At 40.9% G+C, this 24,757-nt stretch overlaps 2 protein-coding genes across 3 annotated transcripts in view; both read left to right on the top strand.

Annotated features, from left to right (window-relative positions):
• Nucleotides 1–1,481: 1,481 nt before the first annotated feature.
• The window catches only part of TM4SF18 (transmembrane 4 L six family member 18), a 35,872-nt gene continuing 12,596 nt past the window's right edge, over nucleotides 1,482–24,757 (top strand). Inside the window, exons 1-6 of one of the 2 annotated variants that reach the window (XM_004460566.4) lie at nucleotides 1,482–1,711; nucleotides 1,803–1,996; nucleotides 4,879–4,968; nucleotides 8,656–8,798; nucleotides 13,911–14,016; nucleotides 14,827–15,103. In XM_004460566.4, coding sequence (XP_004460623.2) covers nucleotides 1,820–1,996; nucleotides 4,879–4,968; nucleotides 8,656–8,798; nucleotides 13,911–14,016; nucleotides 14,827–14,841 — 531 coding nt within the window. In that variant the 5' untranslated portion in view covers nucleotides 1,482–1,711; nucleotides 1,803–1,819 and the 3' untranslated portion in view covers nucleotides 14,842–15,103. Of the gene's footprint in view, nucleotides 1,712–1,802; nucleotides 1,997–4,878; nucleotides 4,969–8,655; nucleotides 8,799–13,910; nucleotides 14,092–14,826; nucleotides 18,385–24,757 lie in introns of those variants that run through there. The other variant, XM_004460565.5, reaches the window with a different exon arrangement.
• On the top strand, nucleotides 18,091–18,432 carry LOC131278180 (glycine cleavage system H protein, mitochondrial-like). The gene has a single exon (XM_071214461.1). The coding sequence runs from the start codon at nucleotides 18,091–18,093 to the stop codon at nucleotides 18,430–18,432; it is 342 nt and encodes a 113-aa protein (XP_071070562.1).

The following is a 24,757-nucleotide window of genomic DNA, read 5'->3' as shown; positions in this document are numbered from 1 at the left end:
AGAACTGTGAGACTGCTAGTTTCTAGGTTTGCTTTCTTTTAAAACAAAAGCTGCGCCAAGTTTCTCTCTCTTTTTTAAGTATAATTGTGACATAATTTTAAAATTATTTATATAAAAAAGTCTTAAATACAAATGCTTCTAGGGAGTCAAGATGTTAAGAGTTTATGATGCAGAATTGGGCTTTGGGAACAGAGAGGAGTGAATAAGCATACTTGACTATTTCTAATTCCTATGCTTATTCACAGTTATGTTCCTATAACTGCCCTTTTTATTGTTAATGATGATTCCCATCTATTGCCAGTTCTCTCTAAGGGCCCCTGACACTGCTTTGCACACACCAGCTCATTTAATCCTTACACTATTCTTTTGGTGAAGGGACTATTTTTAATTTCCATTTCACACTTTAGGAAGCTGAGGCTTAAGAAAGTTAAGTCATCAGTCCAGAGTCAAGCAAGGTCATGGGACAACCAGTACAGAGGGGTGGGACTGGAATTCAAGCCAGGCTGGCCAACCTGGAGCTCTTAACCTGGGCTTCTCCAACATCTTTGGCGTGTTAGTACCAAGACTCCTTCCCACCCCCCTTGCTAGGTCATCATAAGTAGAAGCAATAATAATTTGAAAGGGAAAATGTTTAAGTCTTTGTTTCCAACTCATTACTCATAAGGACTTAACCAAATTACCCAGCTTCTCCTACCTCATTTTCCTTCACAATAAGATAGATATGAACTTATGCCAGATATTTTTCAGAGAGGTAGTGACGTTTAAGAAGATAGTAGATGTGAGCTCTTGAAAGGAAGATTCTCAAGGTCTTATGACGATAAACTCACCAACTGTGAAGTCTTGTTTTTCTCACCCAGCCGTCCCTTTCTTAGTCCTTTCTATGTCTTCTGCAGCTTAAACCATGCTTGGTGAATAGTAAGTACATAATAAAGAATAGTACAGGAAAGATGCATGGTGGCTGCTGGGGGTAGGGAGAGGGAGGAAGAGATGTGATGTGGGGGCATTTTTGGGGGTTGGAGTTGTCCTGGGTGGTGCTGCAGGGACAATTACATGACACTGTATGTCTTCCCATGGCCCACTGGGTGGACTGTGGGAGAGTGTGGACTATGGTGTGGACCACTGGCCATGAGGGGCAGCGGTGCTCAGAGATGTATTCACCAAATGCAATAAATATTTCATGATGATGGAGGAGGTTGTGGTTATAGGGGAGGAGTGGGGGAAGGGGGGTGGGGGGTATATGGGGACCTCACATTTTTTTAATGTAACATTAAAAAAATAAATAAAGACCAAAAAAATTTTTTTAAAAAGATGCATAGATAAAAATGTATAAAGTTAGGGTATTTTAATAAGCATGCCATGTTCTATGATAAGCTCCTGGATCACTATCTCTTTAACTGTTCTGTCTGCTGTTGCTGCATGAAATTTGCCAGACTCAATTCCACCCAACCCCCACCCCAACTTCCTTCTTAAAACATCCTCTGGGTTAAGACTTTGCTGCTCTGATCCAGAGGAAAATGACTTATTTTAAAAAGCACCGCATTCCTTTGGCACAGGATGACGGCCAGCTCAGCTCTTCAGCAACTGATCATTGTCTATTGTTCTCCAAACAGAAAACCACTATTTTACACTCAGATTGTCTGGCTGCAGACCCATGTGAGGCCCCGGCACCTCCCGAACATGAAGTGAAGGGCTCTGACCCAGAAATTGGCAGGTAATCTAAAAAACGATAACTTTTAAAAGGGCAGGTAGAAGAGAGAAAGGAAGGGACTTTATGTAATTCTATGCTTTGAAATCTTCTGCAGGTTCTAAGCAGAGCAAAATGGGTTCTCGCAAGTGTGGAGGCTGCCTAAGTTGTCTGTTGATTCCGCTTGCACTCTGGAGTATAATTGTGAATATATTATTGTATTTCCCAAATGGGCAGACATCCTATGCATCCAGCAATAAACTCACCAACTACGTGTGGTATTTTGAAGGAATCTGTTTCTCAGGTGTCATGGTAAGTGCGACTTTGGAGACTTGGGATCACATACGGGGGAATATTCCCAGGAAGTGTCTTGTTCTTAGTAAAAAATAATAATAATGGCAAAGTCACCCTACTAATCCTGGGTTTGGGATTTGGAGGATGGGTGAGGGGAGCAGGTAGTCTGCTCAAACTTGGGGAGTAGCTTTTTGTTTTGGTAAGCTGCACATTTGTGTAGCTTCAGCAATGCAGGAAATTAGTCCAAATGAGAGTTTATGTAACATGAACTCTGTGTGTCAGTTTAACCTATGTAATCTTCAGTGACATCACTCTTTTCCAGAAGAGATTTTCCTTACTCTATTTCTCTAGGTTGGCGGCGGGGGCAGGGGGCGTGAGAAAAGTGTGGGTAAAGCAGACTTTGGGGATTCAGACAAACCTGCGTTCAGATCTGAGCTCTCTTTGTGCTAGGAGACCTTTAACCAGTTATTCAAAATCTTTGAGCCTCAGTTTTATTTGAAATTTATCAATAATGATATTTACTTTGTAGGGCAATTGTGAGGGTTAAATATAATCAGAGCCTTACAAGTAATCAGTAGTGCGTGGCAATTGAGATGACAAATTCTCATTGAAAGATGGGCCAAATTATCTGCAAATGGTCCTATATTATACCCCTAATAATGTAGGGTATTTTTGAAAACTAAATTGAATTAGCCATGGTAAGAGTCCATGAATGTTTTCCTGATGACTTTGCGCTCTTTAAAAATAGACAAGCTGATAGTAAATCATCTTGACAACGCAGAGGAAAAGACACATTTCCTCATCATATTATTTCTAAAAGCAGTGTATTATGCACTGTAACTTTGCTATATTACCAAGAATGTATAAGAAAATTCATTATAATCTCTGTCTATACCTTTGGGGGGACTTATTATTATATGATTTGAATGGCTATGTTGAAAAGCAGTTTTCATTCAGTTATTGTTTTTGCAAATTAAATGAACTTTAAAATGTTTAAATCCTAAGCCGTTGAAGTTGCTATGGAGTAGGTACAGAGCAGTGTTGTTGACCACACTAAATAAATGGCAAATCTTTTCAAGAACAGTTTAGTACAATATATCAAGGTCCATGAAATTGCTTTTGTCTTTTGACCAAGTAAGCCTAAATCTGAGAATTATTGTTAGGAAATAATCCAAAAACAAAGAGAAAGCTATAATATGTCCAGATGTTTGTGCGGCATTATATGAATAATAAATATCACCAAATGCAATGAATGTACCACGCATATGAGTGTGTGATGTGGGAGGAGTGGGGGGTGTGGGGAGTGGGGTATATGGGAACCTCTTATTTTTTTAATGTAACATTTTGTGTGATCTATGTGTCTTTAAAAAAAGATAATAAAAAAAGATGACTAGTAAAAAACTAGTAGAAGTATTCTTAGCATGAAGTGGCTAACTCAATTTTATATTAACTTGCATGATGAAAATTGTAATGACGAGGATGTAACAACATGAGAAGTGCTTATTATTTAGTGTTAAGTAAAAAAGAGATTAAAATACAAAATCATGGGTAAATTATAATTGCAATTATGTAAAAATATGTCTGAGAAAATACTGGAAATAAGTATGTGAAAACATGGGAAGCTGGTGGAATTATAGGTAATTTTCCTCCATTATTCTTGAGTCCTGTGTATTGCAGTTCTATTTTAAAACAAGGAAAAAGAGAGTTTCACCCTTAACACAGGTGATGCCAGGATAGCAAGGCTCCAGGGCTGGGGTCTAATTATTTTACCAATATTGTAATGAAGTCGGTCACTGAAGAGCAGCCATTCCCACAATATGAAATTGTAATAAATGGAAGAGTTGCAAGTCATAAATAAAGTTCACCAGAATCTGTCAAAATCATGATGATCAATGGCATTAAAGGGAAGAGAATAAAGTACTCTTTTACTTGTATTCCATGTTAAATTTAAAACTGGGAAAATAACTTCTTCTCTTTTTTTATTAATAGCTAGGGATTCTTGAAAAAGTATTTGTAACTCTGCATCAAGTCTAGGAGAAAGGAAAGGAATATAGATAAATAATTAAATGGAAAGATAAATAAATGAAGGCTAGAAGAACTTGGAAACTGGAAAGATTGAGTCAAACGGTAAAATAACAGCAAACTCAGCTAAGGGTTTCAGTACTAAACAGTGAGGGTAAAAGAAAGACAGAATTTGTCATAAGGAATTCATGGTCCATACCTGTCCAAACCGAGAGAATAGCAAAAAATCCCATGATCTTTCCAGAGCTCGGGCCCTTTACTTATGATACCAAGAAAGGGAATCAGAATGCATTCAATTCTCCAAGTTTCTTGCTTGATACAGACAAAATACACTGGAAAACAAGAACCTGAGATGGTTTGGATGCATGGGGAAATGGAGCTTGCTTTACTTTGAAGCAAGAGATACAGTTTCAGATGAACTATGCCTCTCCCATAGGGCGGTAAATGGAGAGAGAAGGGTAAACTCTGGTCAGTGATTTTCCATTGTTTTCTATAACTGAGTTAGTGAGGAATGCAGATTTTGCGCCCGGGATGTTTTTGCCATGATCATACCATTATCTTACCGTAATCGTTAGCTTTTGATGATAGATAAACATGACAATAAGATGTAACATTTATCTATCACTTACTAGGAACCAACTACTGTGCTCAAATTTTATATACAGGATGTCATAGCAACCCAAAGAGGTGAGGACTCAGGACCATTTTATAGGGGAGGACTCTCAGGCTCACACAGCTGGAAAGTGACATAGCTGGGACTCCAGTCCAAGTCTTCATGGCCCCAGCCAGAGCCTATGCTTGGTGTCCCTGTGCCCTCACTTTGAATGTGAATGTAAACAGGGTTCATTTTCTGCCATTTTCTCTTTTCCCTCCTGTAGATGCTTATCGTAGCAGCAGTCCTTCTTGTACTGGAGAATGACAACAACTATAAATGTTGCCAGAGTGAAAACTGCAGCAAAAAATACATAGTAAGAACAACACTTTTTTTGAGGATGGTTGTGTGGGCACCAGCTTTCTGTCCTCTCGCTTAGAAATGCTAAAATATTGACAGTATCTTCCTCTCAGTGATCCCATCCGTTCAGAACCCAAAGGTCATCTACATTTTGCTTACTATCTTTCCTTCACCTTTGTTCTGCTAATGCTCTTTCAGATTTCAGGATTTAAAGACACAAGAAATTAGGAAGTAATTCTACCTTTTCCTAACTGGATTTCTATGAGTATATTTTTCCCTTATCAACTTTATTGAAGACTCATATGCATACAGTAAGTGGTATCCATTGAAAGTGTACAATTCCACACCTTGTGGTGGTTGAACACACCCCTGAAACCACCATCACCCCTAAAAAATTAACCTTTGATCTGCTTTTTGTCATTTATAGATCATTTTTTATTTTATATAAATAGAATCTTATAGTATTTGTCTTTTGTATCTGGCTTCTTCCACTCAGCCTAATGATTTCTAGATTCATCCATGTCGTTATGTTTATGTGATGTACATTTTAAAACTGGAATTTTAAAAAATTAAAATAGAATCAGGGGAGGCTAATACACCCAAACTTCCTAAGCCTGTGCTCAACAGGCAGGTGGCGGGCTCTGATTTCTGCCATCGCCTGTCTACCTTCCCCTCCTCGTCATGGGTTTTCATAGTTGCATAACCCCTTATAGTTCTTACACATTTACCCAGAGAATTAGGCTGTCCTTTCCCATCATCTCCCCTATTTTACAGATGAGTCACCTGTGGCTCAGTGAGAACATGTGCCATTAATTAATTACAGATGAGGAGCTTTACCACAAAGTCTGGTAGGCATTGCACATTGCAGTCACCTGCGGAGCTTGAGAACAAACTGCTGCCTGGATCCCACCCCCAGAATCTCTGATTTAGTTAGTCTGAGGTGAACCTGGAAAGCTCAAAGTGAGTCTGGGACATCTTGTGCCAGAAAGCGATGAATTGTTATAAGAATGATGAGTCCCTAGCAACGGGCTTAGGAGTTGACTTGAAGAGATATTCCCACTGGCCAAATTTGGGACCAACTTAGCATCTAAAAGAAAAATAATAGTTGTGGGTGAGGGCATTGAATTAGAAAGTCCATGCATCCACATTGATACAGAAAGAGAGAGACAAAAGAGAGAGAATCAGAAAATGTAAATTCTGTGCAGAAAAAAATAACTTATAAAGGCAGAAGGAATGGTAGAATTTAAAAACCAACACAGGGAAGTGGAAGTAGCTCAAGTAATTGGGCTCCCATCTACCATACAGGACCTCCTGGTGAAAGGCAAGCTGGCCCATGTGGTGAGCTGGCCCACGCGGAGTGCTGGCCTGCACAGAGTACTGCCCCACGCAGGAGTGCCGCCCCACGCAGGAGTGCTTGCCCACATGAGAGCTGGCACAGCAAGATGACGCAACAAAAAGAGACACGGAGAAGAGATAATAAAGAGATGCAGCAGATCAGGGAGCTGAGGTGCGGCAAGATAATGATCACCCCTCTCCCACTCCAGAAGGTCCAGGATCGAGTCCCAGAGCCACCTAATGAGAATACAAGCAGACCCAGAAGAGCACACAGCGAATGGACACAGAGCAGACAATGGAGGGAGGGGGGAGAATAAATAAATAAATAAATCTTAAAAAACAAAAACAGCACATTGTAACCCCCAATATCACAAGTGAGGATAGTGGATATGAGGATATAAGGTTCATCAATGGATGTAAATCTATCAGTTGAAATGTTATTAGGAAATAGAATATGACACAGTCTTATGGTATCACTTCACAAAATATTTACTAATTGCAAGGTGGAAAATGTGCCTTTACAGTAGAGAAATCTGGAAGACACCACCTTAAACAGAAGACCAAACTTAGCACCACCCATAGCTGGACAACCTAACACTATGGGCCTCCTAGTGTGAGTCAATAAGTATACCTTACCAATATAGTGTTCTTGCCAAAAAGTTTAACCTGAATCCAATGTGAGGAAATAATCAGAGGAACCCAGAATGTTGGGACGTTTTCTAAGATAGCTGGCAAAGATTTTTCCAAAACCTTCAGTATCATGAAAAATAAATGACAGAGGGGGAGGTAGATGTGACTAAAGCAGTTGGGCACCCACCTACCACATGGGAGGTCCAGGGTTCAGTTCCCAGCGCCTCCTACAGAAGATGAGCTATACAGCGAGCTGGCATGACAGGCTGGTGCAGCGAGATGATGCCACAAGGAGACACAATAAGCAGGGAACATAGGTGGCTCATATGATTGGTTGCCTCCCTCCCACATGGGCGGTCCTACATTTGGTTCCTGGTGCCTCCTAAAAAGAAGATGAGCAGACACAGAAAGCACACAGCAAACAAACAAAAAGAGCAATCAGTGATCTCAAAGAACAAGGCGATGGGGGAGAAATCAATCAATCAATCAATCTTAAAAATAAAAGGTAGAGGTACTAGTCTAGATTAAAGAAGACTAAAGAGATAGAGCCTTGTGCATAAACCTTGAAGGATCCTCTATTTAAGAACATAAAAAACAACTGTAAAATACATTTGAGGATCAATTGAGGAAAACGTAAAAATAAAATATATATTAGATGATAGATAATATGGAATTATTGTTGAATTTCTTTGGTATAAAAATGATATTGTGGTTATATAGAAGAATATCTTTATTCTTAGGAGCTGTATGCTCATAATTTTAGCGGATAAGATTTCTTAATGTCTGCAACTTACTTTCAAACATGTACCTGTGTTTGTGTTAGCTTGTATGTGCAGAGAGAGAGAAAGAAAAAAAAGTGTGACAAAATATTAACAATAGATTAGTCTAAATTGGAAATTGTTTCAATAATAAACAGTTGTAGGGATAAAAGCCCCTTGCCCTGAAAGATGAAGTCCAGCCTTCTTCAGCTGGCCACCAAAGCCTTCACCCATCCCCATCAGCTGCACTCCCTCCCCACCCCTGAGAAGCCCCTCCCTGTGTCCCATCAACCCTGTTTCCCCAGCACAAATGTCAAATCTCCTCTTCATAAGCTTCTCCCCTGGTGCCTCTGTAGCAACACTCCTCTCAGAGCAGACCAATCTACTTGCTGTCTCACAACTCTGCTTGCATCATCTGCCTCTGAACATCACTCATTCTCTCTACTGCAATGAAAACATCCTCCTCTCCATCAACCTCATGCTCGTTTGAATATGAATATAAATGTATAGGCTAACACCTCACATTTAACCCTTATATGCCTGCCTGCTAAGATATCCAAATATTACCTTCCCAAGAGAAAAGCAAGGTTTGTGGATTATAATTCTTAGAAAGCCCTACCTAGAAAATAACAGGTCTTCAATGAAGAGTTACTGATTAATCACATCCCTTCTCTGTCTTTACTAAAGAAATGATCATTATTGATTATATTTTGATGATATCCAAGTTCCAGAAAAAAGGAAGAAGTTTAGTAAATTGCCTTGTTTTTCTCTGCATGATGATAAACAAAAGGTCCTTTCCAAACTTATTTTTAAATTCAGATGGGTTTAGATTAGATTTTTCCATTTTCATCTGGACATTTGGTATTCTACAGACTATAAGCAGGCTTGTGTGAGTAGAAGAATGTACCTATCTGATCATTTATCCACAATATCCCCTCATCTTATTGTATGGCATTAACCTTCTTCTGTGTTTAATTTAGACATTGCTGTCGATTATCTTTTCTGCCCTTGGAATTGCTTTCTCTGGATACTGCCTGGTCATATCTGCTTTGGGCCTTATCCAAGGCCCATACTGCCGCACACTCAGTGGCTGGAAGTACGCCTTTGAAAGCACTGCCGGACGGTAAGAATAACTCCCCAAACCAACAAGGTCAGAAAGTCAGAAACACCCGGCCTCACACCTATGCCCATTTCCAGGATCACTTTGGGATTCAGTATGACTACTGAGTGCAGAATTTTCCAGTAGTTACTAATATCTGCACTGACGTGTTCCTGCACAAATCATTCTTTAGACACTCTCTTTTCCCAGGTTTTAATTCCATGTCCAATATTCGGAGGCTCTCATGGAGCTTTCCGAATGAAAGGAGTGTTTCCCCCACACTTCAGAACAGAGCTCGATGGTTGCTCTGGCCGGGCAGTTGCTCAAGCCTGGGACCTGGATGGTTCTAGCAATGCAGTCTTGTTCTGTGGCTGCACTGGACGTCCACCCTGTACAGATGTGAAGGGGCTTGGGTGGGGAACAGTCACAGTGCCTGTGGATGGTGACACTGAGGGCCGGGCCGGCAGAGCAGTAGAGGAAGTAACGCAGTGCAGCCTGATGCCCAGGGCACGGCTGGGTGTGGGAGCTGACCCAGCATGTCGGCTGGTAGTTGAGGCACAGGCCGAGGGATCCCACCCTAGACCACAGACTACCTCACACTAGCCTTTCGCTGGGTTTATTGGGTTCCCAGCCTTGCAGAGGACCCAGCCAGAGACCAGGAGGGGCCCACTGATTCTTGCTGCCTTGTCCTAAGCTCGGAATTCTAATGGAATGAAATGAGAGAGTGCTTCTCTGTAACATCCACTGGGGAAGTAGCATTTTCTTCTCCAGTCCCCATGGTTGGCTCTCTTGTTTAAGGCCTATGTCTGTGTGAGGTCTGACATCCTTTCCTAGACCTGCAGAGCTGCTCCTGTGCACGTAGCTGTCTTCATTTTGGCACATGGGGTGTGACCTCTTAGTGAGCAGAGCTCTCCCATGGATCAATATCCTCTGGCCCTCCTGAGCACAAGGAGATGCTACACTCCTGGGGGATTGTCAGGGGCTCAGGAAAGAGGACCATAACGTAGCAAGTCCCACGGGGTGCAAATCGCTTAAAACTTTTATACAATCAACCCCTTAAGTTTCTCGCACCCCCAACCAAAGAAGCCTGCATGAATCTCAGGCTGCCCACATGCCTCTCCATTACGCATTTAATCATGAAGTTTGATTTCACCTGTTTTACTCTATATAAAAATGTTTCAAAGTGAAACATTGTTTTGAGGCTGTGAGTGCAGGGAAGCTAAATCTCTGGTCTTCTGGAGAAAAGTTTCCAAGACTTGGCAAATTCAGGGTGAGGCAGGTCTTTAACGTTAACGTTGAGCGAATCAGTTATTCATTTATACATTTATTTAGCAAAGATTTGTTTAGCACCTATTTGTCCAGGCCTTGGGCTGAGTGCTAGAGAATCAAAGATAAAGTATACAAGATGCCTGACCTCCAGGAACTCACACAGACCTGGCAGAATGTGCTGCTGACGTGGAAGCTCTAGAGTGGGCATTGCCCTTGGAGCCTGTGGATATGAGTTCAACCCCTATCTCCCATCTCCTACTTATAAGCTGTGTGATCTTAGACAAGGGTTTCAATATCTCTGAACCACTGTAAATTGAGGATAATGGTCATGTCTACCTCATGGAGCTGAGGATTAAATGGAAATAATGCATAAGTGAGATTAAATTCTGAAAACATATCAGATTTTATTAACATCATTATCCTGAGTTTTAGTATGCTGGGCTGCTGAAAGCAATATATCAGAAATAGGTTCACTTTTATAATACAATGGGAATTTGTTAGCTTACAAGGTTACAGTTCTGAGACCATGAGAATGTCCAAATTAAGGCATCATCAGATGATGCTTTCTCCTGAAGACTGGCTGCTGGCGATCCTGGACTCCTCTGTAACACGGCAAGACACAAGGCGGCATCTGCTGGTCTCTCCCTTCCCTTCTGGGTTTCATTGCTTTCAACTTCCGGCTTCTGTGGCTTTCTCTCTCTCTTTCAGCTTCTTGATTCCTTGGCTTTCTTTCTCTCTTTTTCTGAATTTCATACTCTTACAAAGGACTCCAGTAAGAGGATTAAGATCCACTCTGGGCCACGCCTTACTGAAGTAGCCTAATCAAAAGGACTGTAACTGAAATAACCTAATCAAAAGGTCCTACCCACAATTGTTTTATACCCACAGGAATGGATAAGCTTTAAGAACATCAGGTTTCTGGGGTCCATATATCTTCAAACCATCACACCCTGCATGTATCTACATGCTTCATGATGTTCTCCATTTGCCAGGTACCCAGCAGATCCTACCCTGATGTGGTGACTGGTGTGGAGACTGAATTAGTTATTCATTTAACATTTGTTCATCTTATAATATGTCAGAACACTGTTCAGGTCTTAGACTTGCCATTCAGAGGTCATGAAGACACCCCCATGCTCTCAGAACAGAGTCCAGTGAGGAATCACAAACATAGATAAGTAGCTATATAGCTATAACTAACATACTGGCATTGACCTAGGCACAGACAGACAGAATTACAGCATAATGCAGGAAATGTTGCACTGGAGCTGTGCTGGCAGGGAGGGAGGGTGTGTCAGGGCTAGTCCCCCTATTCCTGCTACTACACTTACGACTGTCCTTGGTTTAAAAGACAAATAATTAGTACCATGGGAGGAGAAGTAGAAACCCTGCAGGTCTTCTTGATCTAAAGTCCCAAACAGTCTGTGCAGAGCATATGCTGGGAACAGTCTAGAGTAGCAGTGGCCTGGAGAGATTTGCTTCCCCAGTGGCTGGGACTGAGGGGACTGAGGGGGGTTACGATAAGCTGGGGAAATGCTAACAGAAAATCACGTCCATATTGTGCTTTACAGGTTCCAAAGAGTTTTTACACCCCTCTTCCTGAATATCCATAATAACCCCCATTGTCAGTCTGAGCTGGGCCCCTCAGTCAAGAGTGGGGGAGTCAGGGCTGTTGGCAAAGAAAAAGGCGTGTGGAGCTGTGGGAAGTTTATGCATATTGAGTTTACTCCGTGCGCTTTCCCTTCCTCTGCTCTGTCTCTGTTCCTGCTCCTGTTACGTATGCTGATTAGCTGGCGCATGGGTCGGGAGAGTTTCAGGTTCATCCCCTGAAAGCTGAAGTGCAGTGATGCTGTGTCACTGCATCCCAGATATAGCAAAGAAGTATCCAGGATGCTTAGGCCGTTTAACTATTGGGCTCTAGCCACCCCTACACCCGGGGTTCGGTATTTTAACTCCATTGTCCAGAGAGGTAAAGTCCCTCGCCCAAGACCCCAAAGACCCAGGAGTTCTGACTCCATATTCAGTGCTCTTAACCACTTGAGGCCCAAGGGCCATTAGTAATATTAAGAAATTGAGTGACCTGGCGCATAGAGAGAAGGAAAGAAAGAAAGAGAGGGAAAGAGAGCTAAGGAAGGGCATCAGAGAGAAATGAAGCAGGGAGGAAGAAAAAGAAAGGAAAGAGGAGAGAGAAGGGGTCTTGGTGGTGACCATCGCCACAGTGGAAAATTCCCACCTTTCCCCACAGGGTTGAAAGCCCACAGCCTCTTGGAGGTATTCAGGTTGCCTGTTTGCTGATCTGAGGAAAACTGGCTTGCTATTGACTCAAGATATTTAGATACACTCTGTTCCTTAAATAGGTTTGATTGCTTTCGCTTGGAGGATTTTTTGAGGAGACCAGTTCTCCATTTCAATTAAGCTGAATCAAGAGAGACTCACCCTCAGGAAAAGCGCTCAAGGTCACGGTAGAGCTGAAAGTGTGCAGAAGTCAGGTTGACTGAGGGTCGTTTAAAGGCTGTCCTAGGAGGGTTTTAATGCTGCCCCCCACTCCTCACTCTCCTGTGCAAAACTGAGTTGATGAAGACTTTTGGTCTTCTGGGTTCCCACCTCATTACTTAAATCTTCTTAACAGCTGCAGAACAGCAACGTTCTAAAGCACAGGTTCTCAAAATGTGGATCCTGGAACAGGAGGATCAACATCTGCTGGGAAGCAGATTCTCCAGCTTCACCCAAACCTTCTGAAACAAAACCTCTGGATGGTCCAGCAATCTGTGTTTTAACGAGCCCTCCAAATGATGCTGAGGCATATGCAATCAACCAATAAATAATAAAATGTGATAGGGAAGCTGTAAAATGTGGTAGGGGAGCTGATGTGGCTCAAGCGGTTGGGTGCCCATCTTCCACGTGGAAGGTCCCCAGTTCGGTTTCCAGTGCCTCCTAAAGGAGACAAGTAGACACAGCGAGCAGACAGATGAGGGAGCCATCTGGGGTGTGTGTGGGGAAGCAATTTATTTTTAAAACTGTGGTATATATGTACGATGGAATATTATTCAGACATAAAAAAGGAATGAAGTTCTGAAACATGTGACAACATGGATGATCCTTGAAGACGTCACACGGAAAGGACAAATATTGTGTGGTCTAACTTACATGATTTATTAGAAAAAGACATTCCTAGAGCCATAAATATAAGTTACCAGGGGCTGGGGAGGGGGTTGGGAATGGGGAATTAATGCTTAAATTGTACAAAGTTTCCATTTGCGTTAATTGTAAAGTTTTGTTAATGGATAGTGGTGGCAGTAGCACGACATTGTGAACATAATTGACACCACTGAATTATATATTTAAAGAGGGATTTTCAGGTTGTATGTATGTTGCTGGCATAATACTAGTAATACTAATGTTGAGAACCACTGTTCTAAAGGGATTTGTGAGAAAGTCTAGGAATTTCAAACCAAATTTCTCTTCATTTTGCAGCATGTGTGACTTTATGTCTAGTGAAAATTCATCCCCATTCCTGACAGTCCAGGCCAACTTCTGAACTCCTAGAAAATGGGGTGTCTCTACTTCTCTTGGAGTTGATTTGTTCTACCTTACCTTGCTGTTGAACTCGTTGATGTGTGTCCTGATTCCTAATTAGATTAAAATTTCCTCTAGGACAAGCACCACTTTTTTAATAAACTAAGTGTCTAGCTCAGCATTTGTATACAATGTGTTCAATGGATGTATCTGAATGATTAATTTATTAATTCACATTTAGTGTTACTATATATTTTATTTTCACAAACATATAAATACCCTTGACCTTCCTTGAACAAGTGTCTTGACTTAGCCATGGGTCTTGTTGACCATTTCCCTCTTCTCTGACAGTTTCCTTACAGATTCTAGCACATGGATTCAGTGCCTGGAACCTGCACATGTAGTGGAGTGGAACATCATTTTATTTTCCATCCTCATAACCCTCAGTGGGCTTCAGGTGATTGTCTGCCTCATCAGAGTAGTCATTCAATTATCCAAAATCCTTTGTGGAACCTATTCAGTCATCATCCAGGTAACAGATCCTCGCTGGCACATCTACCTCCTCACTTTTACCCCTGCTTCCTAGATTCAATGAGTCTTGTTGAGTGTTTCCTTGAAGTCTCTAGGATTCCATCATTTTTCCCATCCCTACTGCCCACATCTTTACTCAAGCTCTAATATCTCATTTTTTTTAATACCCCAATATGTTTATGGATTTGTGTATACAGATTGAATCTACTGAATAATTATAAAATCTGCACTACATGTTGTATTGTGAAAATGGCACAGGTGTTTCAAATGAGCAACATTTAATTGCTGTATAGAAATAACTCAAGGCACAAATAAGCCTTACCATTTATTTGAGAACTACCCTGTTTGTAAGATGATCAAAGGCTTAGAAGTTTATCCCATTGAAATCTCTTTTGAATAGTGCTACATCCAAGTCATAATCTTTCTTTATACCAAATACATTTGCAACTGTTGTTGAAGAAGAGGAAGAGTATATCTTATTTTTATCCTGCTGAAACTACTTCTAAATCTGTTAAAATACTAACATTAATTTAGTCATGGTTGAAACTGCTAAGCCTACCCAGCAAGTCCAGACTACAGAGAAATAATGGGTTAGATCTGGATTAGCATCATAATCTTTCCTAATAGTTTCAAACTGATATTTTTCCTTTCTATTGTGTTTTGAATATAATCTATAAATTTAAACTGCTACCTCGATTAGCAATTTTACTCATTTTGTTTTTCCTTTCTCCTATAGCCTGGAATCATTTGAATAAGGACATTATCAAGACATGGACATCTGCTGTGTAGGCTTGTGGACTATATTCAAATGATGGTGCTTTCTCCATTTGGCATTTACTGTGAAATGTACAGTCCTCACCGGAAGTGCCAATTATGCTACTCTCCCATTTAGAAATCTCTTCTAAGCAATATATGTCAGGATCTTCAGAAATGTTTATACCCTTTTATCAAACAAATCCATTTCTAAGAATCTATACGATGGAAATAAATGTAAATACAAGAAAAAAACTTGATGCAAATACATTTTTGCAATATTGTTTAATATGCCAGAATATTAGAAATATCCTAAAAGTCTAACTTTAGGGGAGGGATTTAATAAAGGGTGGTATATTGGATGGAATATTTACAGTCATTAAAAATGGTATTTATAAAGAGTATGAATAATGCTACAGGAAAAAGCAGGTTACAAATTTATATATACAGTATAAGCATAACTATCTAAAAAAAATCAAATATTCAAAATTTAGGATAAAAGGTAAATCCAGAAGGAAATACACCAAAATACCAATTATGGTTGATCTGGGTCATAAATGATTCCTCTCTATTTTCTTAGTTTTCTTTATTGAATATGACCTATTCGTAAAATGCTCTTTGAAACTTTACATTTTTACTATTAAAATTATTCTATTTTTCAGCTTTAAAAGGCACATGCTTTTTCTCATGTTTCCCAATCTTGAGTATCTGTAAGCATCACAGGGTGATACATCCATCAGCGCTCTGTGAGAGAAGTAGTGATTTGGTAAGCCAAAGAAGATTTTTATATAACTTTATGCCACCTAATTAAGCTTTTGGCCTCACTTTCTCCCTCCTGGTGGTGAGTATGATAGGCTAGAAAAATGTAACCTTGAAATAATAAATGAACAGCCAGAGCACATGCTCAATGGGCTAGAGAAAGTGACCACTGACCAGTTGATACCTGTGTCATGAAAAGTGATCTCGACCTATATTTATTTTTAAAGAACACATACACAGAACATTTACAAACCTTCTACCTACACGTAAGATGGCCTTGAGGACAGGAGCCATGTCTTACATTTTCCCATCACCCATTGGGCCCAGCACACAGTGCATGCAGTAGGTACTCAATGTTGAATGGTCACGGCAGGCCCTTCTGCCCTCTTGGCTGCTCTGCTGAGCAACTGTCTCCACCACAGATCCTCTGGGCCTCAACACCTCTGCCACCTTCCCTTTGCTCTCCTCCGTGGACACTGGCCACAATACCCTGTCAACACCTGCTCAGGGGCGAAGCTGAACAGCGGCACGAGGGGAATTGCAGGGGGAGGCCTCTCTCCTTGGTGCCTGCTGTGCCACAACCCACTTTAAGAGACACCGCTCTGGTTATAGCCTTTGCTGACGCAAGAGGGTTGAAAGTGAGCTGTGCTGTGTGCCACTTGACCCCCATACCCTGGACTTGGTTGACTGAGCTGGGATGGGCACCAGAGCCAAAATGCAGCCTGTTTTCATGCTAGAGGCCTCTGGCTTGGTCTGAAGTGAAACACTATCCAGACAAGATTGGTGATTATTTTTGTTTGGAAATTTTAACTGGGAAGGAAAGAAGGAAGCAACCTGGCCGTTGCTGGCAGGAAAATAATCAAACGACCATGAAGGAAGTCAACACTCAGAGAATACCTAACTCATAAAACTGAACAGTTTTAGTCCACCACAAACAGTGGCAGTGTACAAAGGGCCTGCACTGCCAGTGGCTTCTGTTCTGTTCTTAGGTCCTGGGTAGCCTCCCTTTTTCATGACTGGTGTATCACTTCAATAAACCCCATTATCTTTTTTTTTTAATTTCTCACCCCACCCCACCCCACTTGTCTGTTCTCTGTGTCTATTTGCTGCGTCTTCTTTGTCCCCTTCTGTTGTCAGCGGCATGGGAATCTGTGTTTCTTTTTGTTGCGTCATCTTGTGTCAGCTCTCCGTGTGCGGCGCCATTCCTGGGCAGGCTGCACTTCTTTCGTGCTGGGCGGCTCTCCTTACAGGGTACACTCCTTGTGCGTGGGGCTCCCCTACGCGGGGGACACCCCTGCGTGGCAGGGCACTCCTTGCGCACATCAACACTGCGCATGGGCCAGCTCCACACGGGTCAAGGAGGCCCGGGCTTTGAACCACGGACCTCCCATGTGGTAGACGGACGCCCTAACCACTGGGCCAAGTCCGCCACCCAACCCGACTATTAGATCAGTGCAACTCTGTTCATTACAACCAAAGTAACCAAACACAGAGACGCTTGGGCCCCAGCTTTTTATAGAGCTTTGTTTAATTTCTTTTTACAACTCTCAGTCACAGCCACATAATTTTTCAATGGACTTTTAAAAAAAAAGGAAACTAAACACCTGAGTTCTATGGGATCAGGGCCAGGAGACAAATCCAAGCTACAGCTGCTGTTTCGTACTCACGGTGGCCCCTCTCCTCCAACAGCGCATGGATTTCTTACTGTATCAAGCCAATAAACTCATCACATTCAACACTTTCTTTTTAGTTTTCCAATAAGCTCCCTCTTGCAAAGTGATTTTTGGCTCATCAGCTCCACCAGCGTGCAAGATACCTTCAGAATGTCTAAAACTCGTTTGTAAATTCAATTTGTACTATACATTGAGTGGACCATGAAGAAAGTCAGCTTAAGGAGTCCTGCAAAGAACCAGAAATACTGTCTAACAACAGGGAAAGCCAAATGCAGTGCGATACATCTATCAGTAAAATTAAATAGTAACACACACAGCCACCAAAAATTCCACTTTTGAAAAGCATATGCCCATGATGGAATTTTTAGTAAAAATCTGGATACAAATCCATGTGTGCAGTTTGAGCCCAATTTTTGTAAATAACATAATTACACATATCTAAGGATAAACCTTTGGATACATAGAAAAAAGAATGGACAATATCTAAATATTAATAGTTAATAATTATTACCTAATGATGGAATTAGGAGTTATATTTCTTTTCTTTACATTGTTGTATCTATTTTCACAATTACCTTTTAAAATTGATTTTATTAACTAGAAAAAAAATAAATGTCATTAAAAAAACAAGTGTCACCCTGCCCCAGCGCCCCAGTCTAGCGGGCTCGCTCTGGTCCAGGGCTGTTCTGCCTGGGACCGCCTGTCGCGAGTTCGAATTCGGCGGTGCGCGCTGAGCGGAGCGGGCGAGTCGCCGCCGTCTGGACTCTGCGCCCCGGCCCGCCTCGGCTCCCGTGCGAAAATACAGACAGACGTGAATGGGGAACAACGGAAAACGGTACTGGAGAGTGGGAAATCGCTATTTTGCACAGGAAGCTCTGGGAGATGTTGTTTACTGTACCCTTCCTGAAGTTGGGACAAAGTCGAACAAACAAGATGAATTTGGTACTTTGGAAAATGTGAAAGCTGCCAGTGAACTTTATTCCCCTCGGTCAGGAGAAGTAACAGAAATTAATGAATGCAGAAAATTCCGGACTTGTCACAAAGCTTCTTACGAAGATGGTCGGCTAATCGAGAGGACACTGAGGAATCCTTCAGATCCTGATGAACGAGTGAGTGAAGAAGTGGATGAGAAATACATTAAATCTATTGAGGTGTGAAAGTGGAATGCCTAAACAAACTAGTCTGAAACAACTTAATCCAGCAATATTTTAAATTACTGGTGGATAGAGATTTTGAAAGTAACTTTTTAGTAATACCAATATAAAAACAAAATACTTGTTCCCACTACGATATTGAAGGGGGAAAACAGCATAACTTCCTAATGATAGCAAATATTAACACAATATGCTTCTTTTTTCACATCACCATGTGGTTTAGAGTAGGATCTAGTTACATTCAGAATTCATTAAACTAACTGAGGTAAAAACTTCTTGTAAAAATTATGTAATTCAAGGGCAACATTGTTATCTTAACCCTAATATAATATTGTAACTCTTGCTTACATTCATCGCTGGATTTGGGTCAAAATACTTAATGATATCTTCATGGGAAATAACTGCGAGTGGAGATAAGTTTTTCTTGTGCAATGTCATATGAGGAACAATACTAACTTAATTTTGCAATATATTACATTTGCATTTTGTGATTCTGCTACTCTTTGTGGAAATGGTAATTCAGTCCAAAATCTAGTATTCCTTCAGCAAAGATCTAATTGCCTGAGAGCTTTAAGTACTTCTTTTTGTAATTTTTGGTCTGATCAAAAATAAATTCACAAACTTTGGATTTCGTCATGCTAGGTTAAAAGAGAAGATAAGGAAAGGTGAAAAATATTGATTAGTAAAACCCGAGGTGGTTTTACAAAGTTAAACTCGTAATCAGGTTTCCGCTTAAGTAATGAGAATAGAAATGGACATAGAGTGAAGCTTTGTACATGCCCACACAGATATAAAGGGGTAGGGCAAGAGCAGACAAACGGCGCCCCCAGGTCCTGCTTACACCACCACCTTTTCATGGTAAATGAAGAGCAAATATGCGAACCTAGAGGAAGTACGTAGGTAAATAACATTCACATCTTTTCTGCTCTTCAGCAAAAAAAAAAAAAGAAAACCATTGTTGCCCAGATATTTTGCATAACTATCTATTTCTTTACGTAGTTACTAATCAGCTTAATTTGACTATTTGCTTTGAAAATAGAAAGGGATGACTAATACAAAGAATTATCCTCATTCTGAAGGTGCGCTCATGTTGCCTTATTTGTTTTTTTCACAATGGCAGCCAGAGCTAGATAGAACATATCCATTCCTACCTAGCTTTAGCTAGGTAGAATTTTCATATTTCCTGGTCAATTCTTCAGTTTCCTTAGCAAATGTTACTCGTAAAAATATTCAAATGGGAATCTTGAGAACAAGAATGATTGTTTTAAAAGTGAGAAGAAAAATGGGCTTTTTAGAGTGACAGTACATCAGATTGTGGTCTCTTTCCGAAAGAAGTGAGCAGGTTTTTATTCTCCCTTTTACAGGACACACACTTGCTCTGTAACACCCCTCTTATAAGGTTTTTCAAAAAGTAAAATATTATGGCAAATTGCTTTTTCACTACTTAGAATAGAAGGTCAATTCCACCCTCACTTCTGTCCTAGTGCTGCCAAAAATAGGCTTTGAAATGGACTCATCAACAGGAAATCTAATTTCTCAAACCTCACATTCCTTTTGAATGTTTTTGGCCTTATGCAACAACTCAGTAAAGGTTTTGAAAATGCTTCCTAATAATTAAAACTCAAGAAATGGAATAGATTCCCGTGAAAATTTTAAAAAGGAAAAAAAAAAAAGTCCCTTTAATTAGCCCCCAGGAAATTTAAAGAAGTTAACAGCACTGGGTTTTAGTAAATAAATCACTAGAGGGCTCTCTGCAAACTCTGAGAATGAGGCAAAGGTTCTAGAGCAACTCTCCTCAACAGAGTTTACAAACTGGGTAGAATCCTGGGAGATTAACAAGTTCCACTCTTATTAGGAGGAAAACTGAAAGCCACAGAGGTAAAATGATTTGCTTAACTCTCCATATTAAAGCCATATGCTTTTTTTAAAAAATATATATCTTTTTTTTTTAAGATTTCTTTCTTTCTTTCTCTCCCCTTCCCCCACCCGGTTGTCTGTTCTCTGTGTCTATTAACTGTGTGTTCTTCTTTGTCTGCTTCTGATGTTGTCAGCAGCACGGGAATCTGTGTTTCTTTTTGTTGCATCATCTTGTTGATGTCAGCTCTCTGTGTGGGCGGCGCCATTCCTGGGCAGGCTGCACTTTCTTTCACGCTAGGGAGCTCTCCTTAAGGGCGCACTCCTTGTGTGTGGGGCTCCCCTACGCGGGGGACACCCCTGCGTGGCAGGGCACTCCTTGCGCGCATCAGCACTGCACATGGGCCAGCTCCACACAGGTCAAGGAGGCCCGGGGTTTGAACGGCGGACCTCCCATGTGGTAGGTGGATGCCCTAACCACTGGGCCAAGTCTGCTTCCCAAAGCCATATGCTTTTGATGCAGTGGGCAGGAGCTGTCCTCTGCTTCATTTTTAATATTTGCTTACTAGTTTTGTAAGCAATTCAGCTGAAAATTAATGTCTGCTATAGGTAATAAAAAATTAAAGTAGGTAGTTTTTCAGACGATAATACATTGTTACTAATCTTATTTTTTTTTAAGGGAGGTACTGGGGATTAAATTTGGGACCTCACACATGGGAATCAGGCGCTAACCCACTGAGCTACTTCTGCTCCCCAAATCTTTATTTGCAAGTACAATGCAAGTACAAATGAAGCCTTCCAAATTTAAATGTTTAATAATTTGATTTATATAAATGATAGAAATTATTTGTAAATAGCAAATCAATAAAACATTTGACAAAGAAAAAACAGTGTCCTCCAATACTTTCTGCAAAATTCGCTTACGGAGGTTAAAATCAGAAATAACTAGTCTAGAGACTGAATATTACCAGCTAATACTAATTGAGAATTATCTCTAGCCCATGCTTTCTGCTCTTATTTTTATTATTTTCCTTGCTTCCATTTCATTGTTCTTCACCTAACTTCCTAAATTGAAAGACTAGTCCATTAATTTTTAACCTTTCTTCTTTTCTTAAAATCTCCACTGTAAGACTCTATTTTTCTTTAAATACCGCTTTAGCTGCATGTTACAATTTTTGAAATGTTGTTTTTTCCTTAGTTCAGTTATGCATATTTTAGTTTTCTTTGATTTGTTTTCTTCCATGAGTATTTTAATGTTTTTAGTTTTTTGTTGTTTTTTGTTTGTTTTAGGAGGTACCAGAGATTGAACCCGGGACCTTGTATATACAAAACAGATGCTCAGCCATTGAGCTTCACCCACTCCCCTTTAATGTGTTTTTAAGTTCCCAAATATATAAGCTTTTTCTTGTTTTTTTATTTTTATTTTTTTATTTGTTAAAAGATTTACTTCTTTATTTTCTTCCCTTTCCCTCCTCCTGCCCTGCTGTTTTTGCTGTCTGTGTTGTCTTCTCTTCTCATTTTCTTTCCTTTAGGATTCACTAGGATTTGATCCTGGAGACCTCTGATACAGAGAGAGGTTCCCTGTCAACTGCACCACCTCAGTTCCTGGTTTCTGCTGTGCGTCACCTTGATTCTCTGTTTGTCTCTCTTTTGATGTGTCATCATCTTGCTGCGTGACTCATTTGCATGGGGCACTGGCTCACCACGCGGGCACTCGCACGGGTCGTGGCTTGCCACGCTTTCTCTTCTTTTTCACCAGGAGGCCCCAGGGATCAAACCCAGGTCCTCCCATATGGTCGGTGGGAGCTCTATCATTTGAGTCACATCTGCTCCCATTGTTTTTTTATTTTGTTATTGATTTCTAACTTTAATTGTATTGTGGCCACAGAATGTGGTCTACATGATTCTTATTCTTTGAAAGTGGTCAAAGCTTGTTGTATGGCTAATTTTGATAACTTTTCTGTATTTTTAAAAAGAAAGTTTTTCTCCAAATATTGAGATTCAGGATTCTGTACATATTAAGTCAAGTGGGTAATGCTCTTCAAATTTTCAATAACTTTGTTTTTTGTTCATTTGATCCAGGGTTGTGAGGATTAAAATGAGTGTGTGTGTGTATAAATAAATAAATAAATACCAATTTGTATGCTTTCATTGACATATTTCAGAAAATAGTACTTGGCATATGGGTTATGATTTACAGGTGGCCAAAAGTACAGGTCATTTTAAGATGCTCTCTGGAGTCAGACTGCCTGGGTTTAAATGTGGACTCTGCCTTATAAGTTGTGTCGCTTTGGCCAAGTTTATTTAACCTCTCTGTGCCTCAGGTTCTGAATCTGTAAAATGGGAATAATTATAGAGTTGTTGTGGGCATCGAGTCAATACATGTAAAGCTTTTAGGCCTGAGGTTATCAAATCAGATATACCCTTCAACCTGCGATTAGTTGAAGCGGATCTGGGATGGCTGAGACCTGGAAATGCCACAGACATAATGGGGGACAGGGGCTAGAGGAAGGTGTGTAACAACTTGACACACAGCTTAGGGTGTATCAAGATTGGGGAGAGAAAGAATGTGAGGTAGGAGGTGGGCGTCGCTAGGCTAGCCAAAGTGCATGGGAGGCCAGCACTTCCTTTTGCCACATGCTTGGAGATTATGAACACTGGAGCAGGCATGCACAGGTCCCCCAAAATCCCAGCTGCTGGCCTAAATATACACTTTCACCATTTCCCCACTGAAAAGCTGTAAGGAATTTAGGTAATTCAAGGTCATTATTAGGAAAACTTCAGAAAGCCTGCTCTCGGTTCTGCCTCCTGCTTTGTGAGATGAACCTGGGAATTAGGGGCATGATTATAGCCCTGGAAGAGCTGGGCTATCTGGCACAAAACTAAAGCATGGAGTCAAACTCGAACATGTGTACTTGGGCTGTGTCTTAGATTCCTAACCCAGCCCCACAAACTGGTAGTCTTAAAACAACAGAAATGTATTCTCTTACAGTTCTGGAGGCCAGAAGTCTGAGATCAAGGTACTGGTGGCTTCTCCCTCTGAAGGCTCCAGGGAAGATTCCCTCCTTACCTCCTCTAACTTCTGGGGGTTGCTGGCAAACTTTGGTGTTCCTCGGTTTGTTGAGGCATCACTCCAATTCTGCCTGTCCACACATGGCCACCTGCCCTGTGCATCTGTGTCTCTGTGTCCATAGTTCCCTCTTCTTACAAGGACATCAATCAGTGATAAATCCAGCTCCAGAAACCTGACAATCCCAAGCTGCCTGCCAGTGGGCAAAGCTGAGAACCAACCTAATTTACACCTCCAAACTCTCAAGACTCCCAAATCCAAGGTACCAGGTACCCCTTCAACTGGAAGTAAAGGGAGGCCACGGAAACAAAAAGGATTGGGTGAGGTTTTGTATGCCTTCTTTTCTCCATGCCACTGGGCAGTGGTAGATGCCTGAAAGTTTATTCTTTGGAAAGGGTAAATAGGTCTCTGATAGGGAGGAAGCTAGATGAAGCCGAGGATATGGATGCTATACCAAAAGCAGAGAGATTGAGTGACTGGTGCATCCTGAATGCTAACACTGAGCACTGCCTTGCCATCCTTCTCTCCCTGGAGCAATGCCCTAACCCACTCAAATCTCAGAAAGCTGGCCATCAAAATTTACCTTCCAATCTAGAGACAATCTAAGGAGCTGGCCAGCCCAAGAGGAAAACTTAGACACTGACTCTAGTAGAATAATGCCAAAATACATACCACACAAAATGCCCACATCCTAATCCCAGAAACTATAAATGTGTTATCTTAAAAGGGACTCTGCAGATGTGATGAAATTAAGAATCTTAAAATGGTGGGATTATCCAGGATCATACAGATGAACACAAGGATCTTTATAAGAGAGAAGCAGGAAGATCACAGTCAAAGAGAGAAGCCGTAAGAAAAGAAGCAGAGGTCAGAGAAGAGAGAAGATGCTATACTGGTGGCTTTGAAGATGGAGGAAGAGGCCACAAACCTAACTCCAGAAGCTAGAAAAGCCAAAGAAACTTTCTCCTCTGGAACCTCCAGAACACTTTGATTCTAACCCAGTGAAAGTGATTTTGAACTCTTTGGACTTTTATCTCTGCCATTGTAAGATAATAGATGAATTTTGTTTTGTGCCACTAAATTTGTAGTAATTTACTACAGCAGCAATAGGACACTAATACACTGACATTGGGAATTCCTTAATAAATGACCCCTCCACTTCACCCAACAATGGCCCTCAGAGTCAATAAGCGCTAGCCCTGTGCACACACTCAGTTTCCAGCCAGCTCTCTCCTCTATTCATAATCCTGAGCAGATAGACTAGGATCCCTAGACATCTGAAAGCTAGAGACCAAAACAAATAGGAAAAAACATAAATTTGGAAGAAACAAATTTAGAGAAAAGAAAACTTTAAGAGAGAGAGAAAGATCACTAATATATCTTAAAGAGAAAATAAGAGAAGTG

The sequence above is a fragment of the Dasypus novemcinctus genome, chromosome 4 (genome assembly GCF_030445035.2).
Source record: "Dasypus novemcinctus isolate mDasNov1 chromosome 4, mDasNov1.1.hap2, whole genome shotgun sequence".
Classification (NCBI taxonomy): domain Eukaryota; kingdom Metazoa; phylum Chordata; class Mammalia; order Cingulata; family Dasypodidae; genus Dasypus; species Dasypus novemcinctus.
Note: the sequence above shows the minus strand (reverse complement) of the source record. Positions and strands in the feature narration are given on the sequence as shown.